Source organism: Drosophila pseudoobscura, chromosome X, assembly GCF_009870125.1.
Source record: "Drosophila pseudoobscura strain MV-25-SWS-2005 chromosome X, UCI_Dpse_MV25, whole genome shotgun sequence".
Taxonomy (NCBI): Eukaryota; Metazoa; Arthropoda; class Insecta; order Diptera; family Drosophilidae; genus Drosophila; species Drosophila pseudoobscura.
This window is the reverse complement of record NC_046683.1, coordinates 17,094,355-17,112,983: the sequence shown is the minus strand read 5'-3', so window position 1 is coordinate 17,112,983 and position 18,629 is coordinate 17,094,355. Positions and strand designations below refer to the sequence as shown.

General features: G+C 46.4%; 5 protein-coding genes and 1 long non-coding RNA gene across 7 annotated transcripts; 2 read left to right on the top strand and 4 right to left on the bottom strand.

The window, feature by feature from the left end:
• Positions 1-1,350: 1,350 nt before the first annotated feature.
• LOC117185218 (uncharacterized) lies at positions 1,351-6,717 on the bottom strand. Its single transcript, XR_004470801.1, has 2 exons — positions 6,670-6,717; positions 1,351-1,484 (listed from the first exon to the last, which is right to left on the bottom strand). It is a non-coding gene; the product is annotated as an uncharacterized lncRNA (long non-coding RNA).
• A 2,715-nt stretch (positions 6,718-9,432) lies between these two features.
• LOC6901213 (uncharacterized) lies at positions 9,433-10,764 on the bottom strand. 2 transcript variants are annotated; one of them, XM_015185996.2, is made up of 3 exons: positions 10,623-10,757; positions 10,554-10,562; positions 9,433-10,498 (listed from the first exon to the last, which is right to left on the bottom strand). In XM_015185996.2, the coding sequence occupies exons 1-3, from the start codon at positions 10,652-10,654 to the stop codon at positions 10,096-10,098; spliced, it is 444 nt and encodes a 147-aa protein (XP_015041482.2). In that variant the 5' UTR covers positions 10,655-10,757; the 3' UTR covers positions 9,433-10,095. The 2 variants fall into 2 exon arrangements, with proteins under 2 accessions (XP_015041482.2, XP_033241527.1); XM_033385636.1 differs by having other exon boundaries at positions 9,433-10,562; positions 10,746-10,764.
• Positions 10,765-11,520: 756 nt separating this feature from the next.
• LOC6899165 (uncharacterized protein C1683.06c-like) lies at positions 11,521-12,672 on the top strand. Its single transcript, XM_033385634.1, has 3 exons — positions 11,521-11,654; positions 11,727-12,176; positions 12,254-12,672. Exons 1-3 carry the CDS (start codon positions 11,619-11,621, stop codon positions 12,632-12,634), a joined length of 867 nt encoding a protein of 288 aa, XP_033241525.1. The 5' UTR covers positions 11,521-11,618; the 3' UTR covers positions 12,635-12,672.
• LOC117185212 (uncharacterized) lies at positions 12,651-13,447 on the bottom strand. The gene is made up of 2 exons (XM_033385638.1): positions 13,310-13,447; positions 12,651-13,254 (listed from the first exon to the last, which is right to left on the bottom strand). Exon 2 carries the CDS (start codon positions 13,251-13,253, stop codon positions 12,852-12,854), a length of 402 nt encoding a protein of 133 aa, XP_033241529.1. The 5' UTR covers position 13,254; positions 13,310-13,447; the 3' UTR covers positions 12,651-12,851.
• Positions 13,448-14,138: 691 nt separating this feature from the next.
• Positions 14,139-15,215, top strand: LOC26533584 (uncharacterized). Its single transcript, XM_033385635.1, has 4 exons — positions 14,139-14,389; positions 14,459-14,579; positions 14,647-14,763; positions 14,828-15,215. The coding sequence occupies exons 1-4, from the start codon at positions 14,275-14,277 to the stop codon at positions 15,120-15,122; spliced, it is 648 nt and encodes a 215-aa protein (XP_033241526.1). The 5' UTR covers positions 14,139-14,274; the 3' UTR covers positions 15,123-15,215.
• Positions 15,216-15,227: 12 nt separating this feature from the next.
• LOC117185217 (uncharacterized) lies at positions 15,228-16,386 on the bottom strand. The gene is made up of 2 exons (XM_033385645.1): positions 16,238-16,386; positions 15,228-16,182 (listed from the first exon to the last, which is right to left on the bottom strand). Exon 2 carries the CDS (start codon positions 16,179-16,181, stop codon positions 15,780-15,782), a length of 402 nt encoding a protein of 133 aa, XP_033241536.1. The 5' UTR covers position 16,182; positions 16,238-16,386; the 3' UTR covers positions 15,228-15,779.
• Between the last annotated feature and the right edge of the window lie 2,243 nt (positions 16,387-18,629).

Sequence of the window (18,629 nt, the reverse complement as noted above, 5' to 3'; positions counted from 1 at the left end):
TCGTCCGCATTAGCTGTTATTATTGGGGCATTCCTTTCGTATATCTTGATGAGATCGTCGACCACCAGATTCCACAGGAGGGGCACAGGACTCCACCCTGGGGTGCGCCTCTGTGTGCCTCTTTCACCATGGAAGCGGTGCCCCACTCTGATTGCACCCGTCTGCAACCTAGGAGGTTCCTTATCCACAGGTTGATTGCTGGGTGTGTATTAGTTGCTACAAGGCAATTTGTTATTGCTTCCGTAGCCACGTTGTTGAATGCTCCGGAGATGTCCACGAATACTCCCAGTGCATACTTTTTTTTTTATTGTGAAGGGCTTTCTCAATGGTAGCTGCTACCGAATGTAGTGCGGTCTCCACCGATTTCCCTTTAGTATAGGCATGTTTGAAAAATTAGAAGAGTTTTTCTAATCAGTTACCGAAAACTTTGGGTGGCTGTAATTTAAATTATTTATTTGGCGGGGCGAAAAACTTGATACGCTCGATCTATTTCAAGGTTGGCGAACAACTATATTTTCTTCACAATTCAAATCTCTTACTCTAGCTATCCTACGGTGGCAAAGCGGGGCGAATTCGCCAAGAGCGAGAGAGCGAGCTTTTATTGCGCTCCCGCTTTGCCCTAGCCTAACTTACACTAGACTTCATAATTCATAATTCATAATTCATAATTCCATCTATAACTAATAATTGTGGCCATGGATGGAAGGTCACGCAACACCGGCCCCGTTGAACGCCTGCATCGGCTTCAACACATTGGGAGCGGCGCTAATTTGTGTATGGGCCGCCGAAAAACCGCTCCAGTGCTAGTCCTTATTTCGACGACCCTGACCATGCCGTCCTCTCCTGCGTGCGTGGCTATGACCCTCCCTACGAGCCACTCCTGAGGCGGCAGATTGTCCTCGGCCACGATGACGAGGTCTCCTTCCTCGAGGTTCGGTTGCTGCTGGTGCCATTTGCCCCGAATTTGCAGCCCCAGGACATATTCGCGGGACCATCGCTGCCAAAACGCTTGCCTGACTGACGAGACAAGTCGCCATCGCCGCAAGCAACTGAGACTCTCCTGGTCCGGAGTCCGCAGTGCTGGGGGGGCGATGAGCGACCCGCCTGTCAGCAGGTGCCCGGGTGTTAGGGCCTCGCCGTCGCTTGGATCTTGGCTGATGGCTCCCAGCGGCCTCGAGTTCATTATGGCCTCGATGCCGACGAGGACTGTGGCGAGCTCTTCGGCGGTTAGGAGCGCGCTGCCTACCGCCCGTAGGAGTAGGCTCTTGGCAGTTTTTACACCTGCCTCCCATAGCCCTCCCATGTGAGGAGCTCGCGGCGGTATGAACGCAAATTCGCATCCGTTTTTTGACGCAAAGTCGCGAATTGCGTCTCCCTGCTCCTTGAGCCTGATCCGCAGAGCGCTGAGATGGCGGCTCGCTCCGACGAAGTTCGTCCCGTTGTCGCAATGAACGACTTGGGGATATCCTCGGCGCCCGACGAACCTTTGAAAAGCCAACAAAAAACAATCAGTGGTTAGATCGGAAACTATTTCTAGGTGAACCGCCTTGGACGCAAAACAAACAAAAAGCGCAATGTATGACTTGTATGGGGGCCTTCCGCGAATTTTCAATGTCGTGTGCACTGGTCCACAAAAATCAACGCCGCAAATTGAAAATGGGCGGAGAGCACGGAGTCGATCTGCGGGTAAATTCCCCATGAGTTGCGTCAGCAATCGAGGCTTGCATTCAAAACAGCGCATACAGGATCGAACTGTCTGACGGCAGACTTCCTGAGCGTTCACTATCCACACGCTCTGTCGAAGGATGCTCACAAGTGCTCGTGGGCCGACATGAAAATTCGAATGGTGCAGATGACGAATATAGCTTCGCACGAATTGCGAGCGCTTAGTCAAAAGCAGAGGAAACTTGGCATCGTATGATATAGGAGCTTTAGCTAGTCGCCCCCCACTCGCAACAACGAAAAGTTACACCAAGTCCCTGTGTCTTCATGGATGAATGGGTTCAACCGCTGAAGACTAGGACCAATTGTAGATCCTTTCCTAACCTTTTCGATTTCTCCTTGATACTCGTGATGCTGGACGATTTCGACAATTTTATAAAAGGCTTCATTGTATTCGGTCGGTGAGATAGTTTTTTCGAATTTTAGGCTTGGGTCTTTACATTTTCTTATAAAGCGGAACACATACACGAACACTCTAAGCAGTTTGAGATGTGACGAGAATCCCTCGATGACATCTAACAGCTCCGAACTTCGCACAGCCGCGGTCAGCCCGACCGCAGTCTTCCTCTTTTCCAGCTGAAGATCATCGGAGTGTTCGAAATGAGCGTTCTTGGGCCAGTTTTCTTCTTCCTCTTTCAGAAATGATGGTCCTTCGAACCAAATTGACTGAACGATTTCGTCGACGTCACAACCTCTTGAGACAATATCTGCTGGGTTCTGTTTCGTGGGTACATGCCGCCACGTAGCATCATCTGACCACTCTTGAATCTCAGCCACTCTATTTGAAACGAAAGTCGACAGCGACGATGGATGAGACCGGATCCAATGGAGAGTTACCTCTGAATCCGACCAATAAACGACTCGTTCAATGGGCACGTTTAATAGGGGCTTGATTCTGTGACAGAGATCTGCGAGAAGGTGAGCGGCACATAACTCAAGCCTTGGGAGCGTTTTGGTCTTGAGCGGCGCTACTTTGGATTTCGAAGTCAACAATGATACTTTTAAACCTTCTGCAGTTCTGCTACGTATATAGACGCACGCTCCATACGCTCTCATGGAGGCGTCAGCAAAGGCATGTATTTGAACCGGTGACATCGGATCGGAATACACAAACCGAGATATGGATATGTCTTCCAATTGAGATAGTGTATTTTTCAACTTATTCCACGCTGTTTCCAAATGCAGCGGGATCGACTCATCCCAATCTAGTTTGTTAAGCCAAAGCTCCTGCAATAGGATCTTGCCTTTTATAACGATAGGACTTAATAAACCTAGGGGGTCAAACAACTTTGATGTCACCGATAGTATGTTCCGTTTTGTCGCTCGGAGACCCATAACTGAATTGTCAATTTTGAACTTAAAGGCATCGTCAGTAGGTAACCATGAGATTCCTAACGCCTTTGTCGACTCTGAATCCGAGATTGTTATGGGTTTGGCTGTGCTCTCAGATGCGGTGATCTCGGGTGAGTTTGAAAACCACTTAGTCAACTCAAACCCTGCGGTCTGAAGAACCTGAGACACTTCGGACTTAATTGCCCTTAGCTCCTCTACGCATGCAGCACCAGTCAACAAGTCATCGACGTAAAAGTCGGACCCAATAACGTTAGCAGCTCTAGGGAATGAGAGCTTCGCAGACTCACTCAACCTTTTCAAACACCGGATAGCTAAGAATGGGGCTGGTCCAGTCCCATAGGTTACAGTGTTGAGCTTGTATAATCTCAAGGATTCAGAAGGGTCTCTTCTCCACACTATGAGCTGAAACTGCCGATCCGCTTCGTTCACCATCACTTGGCGATACATCTTTTTAACATCAGCAGTCAGGGCAAACCTGTGCAGACGGAAACGGAGCAGTGTCGAGTATAATTCCTCTTGAATGGTAGGTCCCACCATCAGAATGTCATTTAAGGCCACCTGTGAGGACGTCTTGGACGAAGCATCGAACACGACTCGGAGCTTGGTAGACGTACTTTGGGGCCTCAGAACACACTGATGAGGGATTACGTAGTGTGGAGTAGACGGAATCGTATTGTCAGTAGGAGACATATGACCTAAGGAGAGGTACTCTTCCATGAATTCCAAGTACATTTTCTTCAACTCAGGGTCACGATGCAATCGTCTTTCAAGCGACAAAAACCGCCGTTTCGCAACCTCAAAGGAGTTTCCTAAACAATTTGGATCTGATTTAAACGGGAGCCTTACTTCGAACCGACCTGATGATAGTACCTGAGTCGTCTTACGATAGTGTTCTTCACATAGCTTGTGCTCAGGTGTGGCAATTTTCTTGGTAGATGGCATTTCTTCCAGTGACCAAAACTTTTTCAAGGTCCTATCGATGGATACTAGCAACTCTTCACTGCAACTCAAACTGTTTGTAATTTGAGGAGCAGAACTCCTGGAAACATATTTTCCCGACACAACCCAACCAAGAAGGGTTTTCTGAAGAGTTGGAAAGTCAGGACCTTGTTTAATTTGACCAACAGCTAATAATTCAAAGAACGATTCTGCTCCAATTAACATATCTATTCTTTGTGGCTTGTAGAAATAAGGGTCTGCCAGTGGTAGGTTCTCTGGGATTCGCCAGTCAGTCACATTCACTGACTGGTCAGGGTGATAACCTGAAATTGATTTCAGGATCCAAAAATCAAAGGAGAACTCACTACCATTTATTCGCGACTTCACCACTGTGTGTATTTTATCCTTTACTTGGGAATTAGATTCACCAATTCCAAGCAAGTTAATACAGGACTCCTCTCTACGGATCTGTAAGCGATTAGCGAGGTCCTCGGTAATGAAATTTGTTTGTGATCCAGAGTCGAGCAGAGCTCTGGCCAGAATGTGTTCACCGCTCTTAGTTCGGACGCTTACGATCGACGTAGCCAGAATTACCCTGTCCAACGCTGTCGCATGCAAAACATGTGACGTGGAAGGTTGATTCTGATTTGATGGAGGAGAAGGACTCTCTTGGGGTGGTGGCAACGCGAGACTATTAGCCGACACTGTGTATCGATGCAATAATGTATGATGTGAGCGGCTGCACACTCGACATTTATTGGCTTTGCATTTTACAACAGCGTGGCCTTTTCGCAGACAATTAATGCATAGGGATGCCGACTTAGCAAACTCAAACCTTTGCATCACCGAGAGACGCGAAAATGAAGGGCAATTTGACACTACATGGTCTCCTGAATTGCAGTAGCTACAAGTTTGCTGAGTTCTACTGTTGGTGGAAGTGGAAGAACAAGCAAATGAACTGCGATTATGTTGCTTGCTTGGCATGACTTTGTCTTGCCTTGGCTTGGTCGATTCTTCAGCAGACAGATGCTGGTATCGACGATTCAAGACTTTCTCAAAGTCGGACCAAAGCGGCAACTTCTCATAAGTAAGCTGTTCATCCCACTTTTGTTTCGTCACTGGGTCGACTCTGTTTAAAACGAGATGAATGAGCATTGCATTCGAAATTGTTGTATCATCTCCGATCGACAGTAACGATCCGTAAATCGACGAAACAGTATCGATTAGAGTTCTTAGAGATGATGCAGATTGATGCGACATTCTCGGCAGATTGAACAATGTGGAAATATTATTCGTGAAAATCAAATAATCGTTGTCATACACTCGTTTTAGGCCAGCCATGGCCTTTTCATAATTTGCCTCGGTGACTTGGAACGCCTTTATTGTTCCTAATGCTTCATCAGAGAGGCACGAAATCAAATGATTAAATTTTTCGATCACCGGTATGCTGTTGTCGCTATGGACTAGTCTTTCGAAAAGGCTAATGAAATTTTTGAATTCCGAGTGTTTACCACTAAATTTGGGTAATGCCAATTTCGGAAGTCTAGCATGAGTTGGGGCTGAAGAAGACACTGGCTTCGTCTCGCTTGCTGCATCAAAGGCGGCGATAAGCGACATTATCTTTCCTTTGGTGACAATTATCAGCTCTTCCAACTCGGCTGCATATGCATCATCACCTGTTATATCCTCGATTTGCTCCTGCAAATGGTTAGCCTTTTCAATTGAAGCATTCAAACAATCTAATCTACATTGTAATTCCGGTAATTGCAAAGGAATCGACCCTTGATCTAATCGATCCTCTAAGCGGCGAATGCTTTTTACTCTACTTTTGAGCTTAATCTTTAAGTCTTCAAGAGTGGGTTTACTTTTTTCTGCCATAATGGTTGTGTTTTTATTTATATATTTATTATTAATATTTTTTTTTTTTTTTTTTAATTTTAAATTTTTGAACGAGAACGATAATCGAAAACGAATTTTAATTGAATGTCGATGCACGAGGTATCAAGGGAAAGAGTTGTTGCAAGTAACAGCCGAAAACAATATACCCGTTAGATACAGGGTAGCGCGTCACTTGGCAAGTAACAGCCGAAAACAATATACCCGTTGGATGTAGGGTAGCACGTCACTTGGCGCACCGTTAAGCTCAAGAGCGGCAACGAAAATTCTCCCAACAAATACAACGCAAGCAGCAGTGGAGAAGCGAAAGCGAAAACGAAATAATGCACCGGTGCTGCTGCTTGTATGTATGTGTGGATATTTTCTATACGCCGTGGCTTGGGTGAACGAACGAACAAACTTTGTTCTAACGACGAGAAAGGTAGAACAAAATAAAATGGGGGGGGGGGGGGGGGGGGGGGCGTTGACAGTGATTGCAGTAAACGAAAGATGTATGTATGTATGTACATATGTATAACTGTTGCGTCCAAATAGCGGTTCACATATGTATGTCTGTTTGGGTCGATATGTATGTATGTATTTATGTTTTTAGTTATATTTATGCAATTAATAACAAAATGCATGCAATCAAGCTCTACTATATATGTATCATACGTCTGTGCCTAGAATTGAAGGCGATGTGCAATGTATTCAGCACAAGACACCTCAAAGAAAGATCTGAATGTCTTTAGCTCAGCCTTCAATTTTCTGCACAAATACCTCTGATTCCTCTTTTGGATTTTTGAATCCAACTGCTACTTTCCTGTCTTTTTCGCAGGGCATCCCTCGGCGGTAGCAGAATTGCACAAAAATTATTGTTGGCGCGACCGACGCGATGATATTTTACAAAAATTGATTGCCGATTGCACACACACACGACGCGGGCAACGAATATGTTTGCATATGTATACTGCAATTTCTTGTGTCACTGTCACTTGTTTTTTGTTGCCTATAATTCACTTTACAGTCCACCCGGGGGCGCCATGAAAAATTAGAAGAGTTTTTCTAATCAGTTACCGAAAACTTTGGGTGGCTGTAATTTAAATTATTTATTTGGCGGGGCGAAAAACTTGATACGCTCGATCTATTTCAAGGTTGGCGAACAACTATATTTTCTTCACAATTCAAATCTCTTACTCTAGCTATCCTACGGTGGCAAAGCGGGGCGAATTCGCCAAGAGCGAGAGAGCGAGCTTTTATTGCGCTCCCGCTTTGCCCTAGCCTAACTTACACTAGACTTCATAATTCATAATTCATAATTCATAATTCCATCTATAACTAATAATTGTGGCCATGGATGGAAGGTCACGCAACAATGTTGGTTGGTTGACATCAGTCCCCCTACCTCATTCCTGATGTGTAAGTCCAGCAGCTTTTCTAGTGTTTTTAATATAAAGGAGGTAAGGCTTATCGGTCTATAGTCCTTGGGACTCGCATGGCTGCACTTTCCTGCCTTTGGGAGGAAGACAACTCTCGAGGTTCTCCATTGGATAGGGATATAGCCAGTACTTATACAAGCTGTGAATATTGCGGAGAGCCATGGGGTAATCGCCTGCATCATGGCTGGGAATATCCCGTCAAGTCCTGGTGCTTTTGTGCCCGCAAAGGAGTCTATTGCCCAGTGGATTCGCTTGGTGGTCAACAGATCTGTTGGGGGGTGTTGTTCCTCGGTTGCTAGGTCCTGGTGCTCTTTGGCATCAGCGACCTCGGTGCAACCAGGAAAAGTTCCTCCATTAGTGCTGTTAGGGCTTCGTCACTGCCCTCTCTCCACTGTCCGTCATCTAGCTTTAATTGGCTTTGTATGGTAGGCTGCTTAGAGAGCAGCTTCCGTAGCCGTGCGGTTTCTGGTACTTTCTCGATGTTGGAGCAGAAGGTCCTCCACAAGTTCCGTTGTGCTTTACGTATTTCCTTCTTGTAGCTCCTGAGTAGTAGTCTGTATTCCTCATAGACGATCCCTTCGTTCGCTTGTTTGGCGATCTTAAAGAATTCCTTGAGGTTGTCCCTTTGAAGAGAGAGATCCCGGCTCCACCAGAGTGGCTTGGACCTCTTCTTCGTCCTCGAGGGTTTGCACGATGTGTGGTAGGCGTCCAGCAACGCGTTGGATAGGGTCTCTAGAGACTTCTCTATGTCCTCCGCGGATTTCACTGTGCCCGGACTCGCGAGCTTCGAAGTAACTGTCTTTTTAAACTTTTCCCAGTTTATATTTCGGGGGTTTCTATAGACTATGACCTTCGAAGAATGTTTGAAGTCGCACTTAAACTGAATGTACTTGTGATCTGAGAAGGAGGGTCTTTCAAGGACCCTCCAGCTAGATACCGTAGTACTGTTTCCCGTTGCAAGTGTTAGGTCTAGCACGTTGGATGAGGTCGGACCTACGAAGGTGTGCTCCTTCCCGACGTTTGCTATATATAGATTAGTTGCTAGTATAAAGTCTAAGAGTGACTCACCTCTATCATTGGCATTGGCATCCGTCCCGATGACGAGTTGATAGTTTTTGGTGCTGACTTCTGTCACCAGGCTCCTGAGTTCGTCGGGTGGTGCGGGTCTGTCGTGAGCCATGTAGCAGGAAGCCACCAGAAGGCGCTTTTCCTCACTTTCCAGAATCACAACCGTCAGGTCATCCGTGCTGTAATGAGACATAAGGTAAGCCTGGATTCCCTTTCGTACGAGTACGACGGTTCTGTTCCTGCTTACCGATGTTGTGTAGAACAGGTTGTGATTTGAGGACTTTAGTCCGGCCACTGAATTGCCTGTCGCAATCCAGGGCTCCTGGACTAGAGCTATGTCGGCGAGCCCTTGCTCCATGGCGATGAGGAGCTCCGCCGACGCTATCTTGCTTTTATGCAACTTGAGCTGCAGCACACTCAGCATGGGTGGCTGGCTCACTTGCATCCGACGGGTTGACTGCTAACGTCACCGTCTTCCTCGTCTTCGTCCTCAAGCGCAAGACCCTGGGCGGCCTCCACGATGGACTCGAGACCTAAGTCCTTTTCCATCCCGCCTACCTGCAGGGTATGCGCGTCCTTGCCCTCAGGGTGGCGCTTTTTGAGGCGCAGGTAGACGCTAGCCATGCCCCACGCCATCTTCCCGAACTTGGGATACAGCAGGTCCTCTGCCTCCTTGTTTATTTGGAGGATCACACATTGGCCCCCCTCGTTGGGTAGTGGGCTACCAATGTGTAGGATCCTCCAATCGGTCGTTGGCACGTCCGCGTTTTGCCACTGAAGGAGCTTCAGCGCTCGGTCCCCCTGGATTGTGATGGGGAAGAGTACCTTCGCCTTGGGCTTGGACGGGATAAGCTCCCGGTCCACAACCTTCAGCTTGGCCCCCTCCCACATAGCCTCCAGTTGGCAGACCGTACGCGTCAGCCACCTTAGGGTTGGATCGTCGTTGCACTTTTTCGATCTCACCGCTAGGACCATGTCGCTCTATTCGGACAATCCCAGTCAGACGGAGCCTCACTGCAGGTTGCCTCTGCTCTTCAAGTAGCTTTAATGCACACACCCCCGCCCCCCGCCTTTGTTGGACGCAGATTTTACTCGTATGTTTAATAAACATAATCAAATGACAGTTTGAGCTTGATCCAACCTTTCGTTGGGTCCTTAGCCAATCTAAAACCTCACACTCTTTAAAATAAAATTGTGAAATTTGAGTGAGCCAAGATGTTAGTACAGGGGGGCATGTGCATGTGGATAATTTCCCCACTCGTCCTATGTGTGGTGTGATTCCAGGCGCCCATCTACCTGGGGGCCATGGAGCCCCTGGTTAGCGGCAGCGAAGATGACAAAATATTTCCAAGGACGCGACGGCTTCGGCAATAAACAGATCACAGTGCTGCTGCTCTAGTTTATCCCAGGTGAGGCTTCTTCAGGTCCAAAGAGTTTGCTTGGATCTTTCCTGGGAATGTGCGTATCGTCGAGCTGGTTCTTCGTTTATTAGGCTCGTGCGTCGCTCGTGCGTTAGGATCGTGTGTTGCTCGTGCGTTAGGATCGAGTGTTAATCTCGTGTGTTATGCTCGTGTCTTAGGTTCGTGTTATTGAATATGCTACGTTTTGTTTACCGAGAGTTTGATATGTACAACGTATCCTGGCCGAACAGGGGCAGCGCAGTGATCAAACTGCATAGCCAGGGCCCTTCTCTGCTATGTCACTTGCTTAGCTCGGAGAAGAAGCACTCCAGGCCGCGCGCGTTCTGCCACTTGCCATCGATGAGTGCCATCTGGTAGACTTCCATCAGGGCGCGGATGCAGTCGACCATCAGGAGATAGAAGTCGTTGCTGAGGAGAACCACAATTCGGGCGTAGCTAGCTGTGGCCGGGCTGGGGGGCCGGTTCACATAGCCTATGAGAATGCGTAGCAGCTGCTCCTTGTGGTCGGGCAGGCAGTCGGTGATCAGCAGTTTCAGTCGACGGATGCGGAAAAAGTCCGCGACGAAATTGACGCCGTCTAGTTTAGCCATCAACTCGGCAATCAGTTCAATACGGTCGTCGGGGGTGAGATCCTCACCGCGCCGAGCTTGCCACTTCCTCTTGCGATGATGACCGTTCATTCTGATAGAACATTGGGATTCTCACTGATTCTGATTTTCAGATAATAAATACATACGTATGTGCACTAATGGAAGAAAGGAATTCGAATTAATTCTTGGATTGGTCTTCGGCAGAAGCCACGCACGCGTTGTTTTTTTCCGGGAGGACACGAGCCATCCAGTTCAAAATTACTACTGAAAATACAGCTAACTTAGGCGTTTTATTGTAAGTTTTTTCTAGTTTCTCAATTTTTACACAGAACACTCACTGAACTGACTATTAACTGCCTGATTTGTTGACAATATGTGAAAAAATGTTCCTATGGCCTATTCCGATTGACAAAGCCGGCGAAAACAATATATATTTTCTGCCCCCGCATTGGCAGCACTGGCTTTGTAAAGGTAGCTCCTTTGCGGCTTCCTAGCTTCATTTTTTAGCACCAGGAGTTTCGTTACTTCTGTCGCTTTCTGTGTAGTTCGAGTCGGACACATGTTCTTCAGGGAAAAAGAAAAGATCGCTGATGATGACGAGTTGTTAAGTTGAGTGGTTACTATTTGAATGAATACAATTTTATGGGCGGCTTGTTATTTTCAAAATAAAGGCATATAACCTCCGGATTCGATCCGACTATCGCTCAAAAGTACCGATATTGTCTTCGCAGCTCCCTGTACATCGATAAGTATAATCAAAAGTCGCGGATATATTTGATCTAACATCCTGAGCCAACAGAAAATTATAGTCGATTAAGCCCAAATTCAGAAAAGTAGTTCCATTGATGTTATATCCATATTAATATCCTTATCAATATATTCGCCGTATATCGTATCTACAAGTCCACTGGAAAATGTAGAAAAAAATGTCCAATAATACGAAGCATACCATTACGAAGTCTAGAAAATTAAGCTCAGACTCTTTTGCCGAGAGTAACCATCCGCAGCGTCCTTTTCAGGCATTTCAAACACAAATGAAAATAAGTTTTACATACGATAAAACGATAACTACTAGTTTCTCAGCTGATTTCTAGCTCGATACACAAATTCGAAAATGCATAAAAAGAACGACTGGATAGAGTCGCTCTTGGCTCCATAGGCCGTAATAGCGACTATGCGGCAACACCACCCGCGAGCATGAGGCGCGCAACATGCGACGCATCCCCAACGCCAGCGACAGACTAGATGTGAGTACACGAGCACGAGTACGAGTACAGGGAAAAGAGAGCATGTGCATATGGTGTTTGGTGTGATTCCAGGTGCCCATCTATCTGGGGGCCGTGGAGCCTCTGATAAGCTGCAGCGAAGATGACAAAAAGTATTTCCATGGATGCGACGGCTTCGGCGACTGTCTGGCGGCGTGTGACAGCGAGGAGTCGCTAGAGAGCATCGTGCAGGCGGAGCATGCGGTGACCGCCATTTACAAGCTATGCCGCCAGCGACCCAAACAGATCACTGTGTTCGCGGTGTGGCCTCTGACCAATCTGTCCCTCGGCTTCACGATGTACGGTGAAGAGTTCGGCCAGCAGTTGAGGGACCTCTACATCATGGGCGGCAACTATCAGGGCGTGGGCAACTCCTCGCGTTCGGCAGAGTTTAACTTCCATTCCGATCCGGAGGCCGCACATGCCGTGCTGCTCAAGACACACTGTCCGATCACCATTCTGCCCTGGGAGGCTTGTCTTCCAGAGCGTTTCAACATACACATTGTGAGTAGAAGAGTCCGAGAAGAGAGCTCCCTCCGGATAGAAGGTACATAATTCATTTTGTTTCTGTTGCCGCGTAGAATTGGCGCCTGGAGCAGTTCGCGGTCAGAGCGGCGGCCGTCCAGCATTCGGCCATCACACTGCTGAACCGCGTGGAGAGCGCCCAGTGGCTGCCCATGATGGAACAGTATGGGATCGACACGTGGAATCCCTGCGATGCTATTGTGGTGGCAGTTTGGCTCTTCGGGGACCGGCTCGTGCGGAAGCAAAGTACGTGGCATGCCACAGTGGACCTGCGTGGCACGCATACACGCGGCCAGATGGTGCTCGATCATCTGCGGGAGCGGGAAAAGTATCCTGAGAACGTGCGGATCATTGAGCTGGTCGACGCCGAGTTCTTCAAACGGATTGTCGAGTGGGTTGCGGGGCTGGATGGTGGCGAATTTCTGTTCAATAAATAATAATACGAGTAGTACATAAAATAAATTCTTAAAGTGCACCAATATCGTTGCCTAGATTCTTCGTTTATTAGGCTCGTTTGTTAGCCTCGTGTCTTAGGCTCGTGTTATTGAATATGCTACGTTTTGTTTACCGAGAGTTTGATATGTGCAACGTATCGTGGAAGAACAGGGGCAGTGCAGTGATCAAACTGCACAGCCAGGGCCCTTCTATGCTAAGTCACTTGCTTAGCTCGGCTAAGAAGTACTCCAGGCCGCGCGCGTTGTCCCACTTGCCATCGATGAGTGCCTTCTCTTGGACCGCCCTCAGGGCGCGGATGCAGTCGACCATCAGGGAACCAAAGTCGTTGCTGAGGAGACTCACAATTTTGGCGTAGCTAGTTGTGGCCGGGCTGGGGGGTCGGTTCACATAGCCTATGAGAATGCGTAGCAGCTGCTCCTTGCGGTCGGGCAGGCAGTCGGTGATCAGCAGTTTCAGTCGACGGATGTGTAAAAAGTCGGCGACGAAATTGACGCCGTCTAGTTTAGCCATCAACTCGGCAATCAGTTCAATACGGTCGTCGGGGGTGAGATCCTCACCGCGCCCAGCTTGCCACTCCCTCTTGCGATTCTGACCGTTCATTCTGATAGAACATTGGGATTCTCACTGATTCTGATTTTCACACAATAAATACATACGTATGTGCACTAATTGAAGAAAGGAATTCGAATTACAGTGCAATTTGTTCACTTTTCACTTCTTGGATTGGTTTTCGGCAGAATCCACGCACGCGTTGCTTTCTTCAGGGAGGATGCGAACCATCCAGTTCGAAATTACTACTGAAAATACAGCGAACTTAGGCGTTTTATTGAAAGTTTTTTCTATTTTCTGAATTTTTACACAGAACACTCACTCAACTGACTATTAACTGCCTGATTTGTTGACAATATGTGAACAAATGTTCCTATGGCCTATTCCGATTGACAAAGCCGGCGACAACAACATATATTTTCTGTCCCCGCATTGGCAGCACTGGCTTTGTAAAGGTAGCTCCTTTGCGGCTTCCTAGCTTCATTTTTTAGCACCAGGAGTTTCGTTACTTCTGTCGCTTTCTGTGTAGTTCGAGTCGGACACATGTTCTTCAGGGAAAAAGAAAAGATCGCTGATGATGACGAGTTGTTAAGTTGAGTGGTTACTATTTGAATGAATACAATTTTATGGGCGGCTTGTTATTTTCAAAATATCTGAACGATTTCCATATACACCAGTAAAGAATCTTATAAATAAAGAGATTAGCAGACGTACGGTGTTATACTTTAATATATATATTTAATTTTGTTTTTAAAACGTTTATCATATTGCTTTTTAGCTCTTTCTGCTGCACCTTGACGACATCTTGCCGCAGGCATTGAAGCTTCAGCCGCGCAACAATAACCAGCCGACTGGCTGCTCCACAATCATTGTCAACCAAAAGAATAGCGTAGGTAATGCCTAGAGGAGCCCCAGAAGATTGCTTTAATACAGTGCAACGTCTCGTTTATAGCGACTGTTGGGCCACACCGAGGATGCCCTGACGGAGACCCTCAATCATTACTATTTTGTTGACGCGCACATCATCAGCGACAAGCCGCAGGGCAAATACAATGTCAAGGAGGAGCACTTTATGTCCCTGTGCTACGCCGGATACTTGCCCGGCTACACCATGAATCAGAATTACCATGGCCTGGTCTTCACCATCAATACGATCAGTGCGGAGCTGTTGCGCAGTGGCAAGACACGTGAGTGTACTCCTTTCGATGGGATAAGATAAGAGACCTTTAATGAGGGTTTGCTTTAATGCTTTTTAGCGAGACACTTCTTGACACGAGCCCTGCTGGCCACCAGCAATGTGGACGATGCTTTTAGGGTGCTCAGGGACGCAGGTGTGGGAGCAGCCGATGCCTGCTCCATTAACTTTACCTTTTTGGCGTGAGTATCAAAGGTACTTTGGTCAACGGTCAACAGTCTGCAGTTTTCGTGTTCCTTGATTTCACAGCGATCCCCGCCAGATGTTCTACAATGTGGAGATGGCGCCTTCGCCAGACCGTAAGAATGAGTCGCTTTTGAACATCAAGGAGATACCCTTGGGTAATCATAACTACCATGTGAATCAGTGAGTACCAGAGACCTACCAGTAGTCATTAGCGCAGCTTGAGTAATTCTCGATTCGATCCTAGATTCGATCGCATTCACCAGGATCAGGCCAACGCTCTGATGGTCGAGTCCAGCGTGTCGCGAATGCAGGCGTTCGGCACCTACAAGCCGCCATCGAGCGAGCAGGATGTGCGCCACATGCTGGGCGATGTCTCTGGGGGATTGTATTGCGTGTGGCGCGAGAATGGCAGCTGTGACGAGGTGGTCAAAACCATTGCCGTTGGCATTTTCGATCTCACCGCTAGGACCATGTCGCTCTATTCGGACAATCCCAGTCAGACGGAGCCTCACTGCAGGTTGCCTCTGCTCTTCAAGTAGCTTTAATGCACACACCCCCGCCCCCCGCCTTTGTTGGACGCAGATTTTACTCGTATGTTTAATAAACATAATCAAATGACAGTTTGAGCTTGATCCAACCTTTCGTTGGGTCCTTAGCCAATCTAAAACCTCACACTCTTTAAAATAAAATTGTGAAATTTGAGTGAGCCAAGATGTTAGTACAGGGGGGCATGTGCATGTGGATAATTTCCCCACTCGTCCTATGTGTGGTGTGATTCCAGGCGCCCATCTACCTGGGGGCCATGGAGCCCCTGGTTAGCGGCAGCGAAGATGACAAAATATTTCCAAGGACGCGACGGCTTCGGCAATAAACAGATCACAGTGCTGCAGCTCTAGTTTATCCCAGGTGAGGCTTCTTCAGGTCCAAAGAGTTTGCTTGGATCTTTCCTGGGAATGTGCGGATCGTCGAGCTGGTTCTTCGTTTATTAGGCTCGTGCGTCGCTCGTGCGTTAGGATCGTGTGTTGCTCGTGCGTTAGGATCGAGTGTTAATCTCGTGTGTTATGCTCGTGTCTTAGGTTCGTGTTATTGAATATGCTACGTTTTGTTTACCGAGAGTTTGATATGTGCAACGTATCGTGGAAGAACAGGGGCAGTGCAGTGATCAAACTGCACAGCCAGGGCCCTTCTATGCTAAGTCACTTGCTTAGCTCGGCTAAGAAGTACTCCAGGCCGCGCGCGTTGTCCCACTTGCCATCGATGAGTGCCTTCTCTTGGACCGCCCTCAGGGCGCGGATGCAGTCGACCATCAAGGAACCAAGGTCGTTGCTGAGGAGACTCACAATTTTGGCGTAGCTAGTTGTGGCCGGGCTGGGGGGCCGGTTCACATAGCCTATGAGAATGCGTAGCAGCTGCTCCTTGCGGTCGGGCAGGCAGTCGGTGATCAGCAGTTTCAGTCGACGGATGTGTAAAAAGTCGGCGACGAAATTGACGCCGTCTAGTTTAGCCATCAACTCGGCAATCAGTTCAATACGGTCGTCGGGGGTGAGATCCTCACCGCGCCCAGCTTGCCACTCCCTCTTGCGATTCTGACCGTTCATTCTGATAGAACATTGGGATTCTCACTGATTCTGATTTTCAGATAATAAATACATACGTATGTGCACTAATTGAAGAAAGGAATTCGAATTACAGTGCAATTTATTCACTTTTCACTTCTTCTTGGATTGGTCTTCGGCAGAATCCACGCGTTGCTTTCTTCAGGGAGGATGCGAACAATCCAGAACGAAATTACTACGGAAAATACAGCGAACTTAGGCGTTTTATTGTAAGTTTTTTCTAGTTTCTCAATTTTTACACAGAACACTCACTGAACTGACTATTAACTGCCTGATTTGTTGACAATATGTGAACAAATGTTCCTATGGCCTATTCCGATTGACAAAGCCGGCGAAAACAATATATATTTTCTGTCCCCGCATTGGCAGCACTGGCTTTGTAAAGGTAGCTCCTTTGCGGCTTCCTAGCTTCATTTTTTAGCACAAGGAGTTTCGTTACTTTTGCCGCTTTCTGTTTAGTTCGAGTCGGACACATGTTCTTCAGGGAAAAAGAAAAGATCGCTGATGATGAACAGTTGTTAAGTTGAGTCACTAACCATACAGTATATAGATGTGCCAGTTCATACAACGAAAGTGTCACACACCGGCTTGCGCTATCCGTACCCCAGAGTGACGTCATCATGAGAGAGAGAGCGCAGAGAGAACATCTTTGCATGTGTTAGTACACACGCAATATGTTTCGACAAAAATATGTGATTGTATGTTTTTTCAGATTTTTTGAACTCTCTCAGGTCTGGTTCTGTTTTGCCACCAGCATGTTTTAGTGTATGGGTGCACATGCATTCTCACGTACTTTGCGTGTGTGTGTTTACTATTGCTGGCCGCTAGAACTGAAATTTGAGTTTGGTTCTTGTTTCGGGTCTTTTGATGGACTGACCTACCGCCACAAAATAAATGAAGAATGGGCAGGGGGTGGGGGTATGGTACACTAGGGCGCGGGAAACAAAATAAAAGCTGTTATTTGTTTGATTTATACCACAAAATATAAAATATTACAATAATATAATTACACATTTATTTCCTTATTTTAAACAGGTTGATTATAAATTATACAAATTATGCAAACGCCGTCGGTTCTCGACGTTTTGTTTATATCAAAGACTATACAATACCAAAGACTATACAATACCAAGATGTTGCATGAGCGACCAAAAAGCTGTTCTATGGCGGGTCCTAACATTAGAGCCCAAATGGCACGAGGGAGCGCGCGGGGTTTCAATTCCCTTTTCGCCTGTACTTCGTCTCTACCGCGACCCCGCTGCCCATCGGTTTCATCTGTTCGGCAATTCTGGACTCTCGAGCCTCAGCACCGTCGAAGCGGTGGTCGCGGATCGCCGATGTCTTTGGAGCGGCACAGTGGGAAAATTCGATTGGAAAATTCTCTATTAGAATTTATCTGAAGCACTCATACAATTTTTTTACTATTTCGGCTGAGTCCCCAGACTCCACACCATAAGGGACTGTAATTAATAAAAAACCTCAGCCAACGGACGAAAACTTACTTACTTACTCCCGTACTTTTGCATATTCATATGGCGTGGAGTAGAGACTGTCGCTACATAGCATTTTCAAAGGAACAAAAATTTAAATTTTAAGGGTCATAAGGGTTTTTTTTTATATTTATAAGGACTCAAGGAAGTAAAGGAAGTGAGTAGTAAAGAAGAATTATAATTGGATCGTTTTCACAGCAGTGTGAGCGCTATTATTCTGTGGTGAGCAAGATCCTAAAACGGCGTGGACCAGTTGATTTTTCATTAAGTCGAGTTTGTCAAATATGCAACAAAGTTGAGGGGTTTTTCATTAATTACAGTTCCTTATGGTGTGGAGTCTTCGAAAAAAACATGTTTTATTATTTTAGCACTAGCTTAAAGTACAGTTTTAGATTTTTAAATCGAGTTTTAGTCGTGTTTTTTAGATGCGGCTCGCAGATGAGATCTCATAGAGGTCTCGGAAGTAGCAATTTTGGTTCGGGTTTTTATGTTTTTGCCATAATTTGACCCGTTCTTTATGAAATCTTTCAGAACACACCTAGTTTTACCAATTTCATCACTTATTTTCATTATTGATGGACCTACTTCCTTCGAGGCTTTTATTGTGGAGTTTTCGTTCTTTGAAAAAGACTTACCATAACCCAAATTTTTTTCTCGTAATAAGGACACCCTAATTGATTTTTGAGAATTTATTCAATGTCCGGTCGCGACCACAAAAATTTTTCAATGTGAATGTCGTATTCAAGTGTCGCATTTTTTGGGAGCGGAAATTTGAGTTATGTCAATTAAATTTTTTTCCTCAATCTACTTTGATGAATATTGCTATTATTTTTTTTTTAATTTATGCTAAATTGAATAGAGATTTGAGGAAAATTCAAATTCACCGTTTTCTTTGGCTTGTGCCCGAAAATATTGGTGCCTAAAGTGTACAATTTAGTAT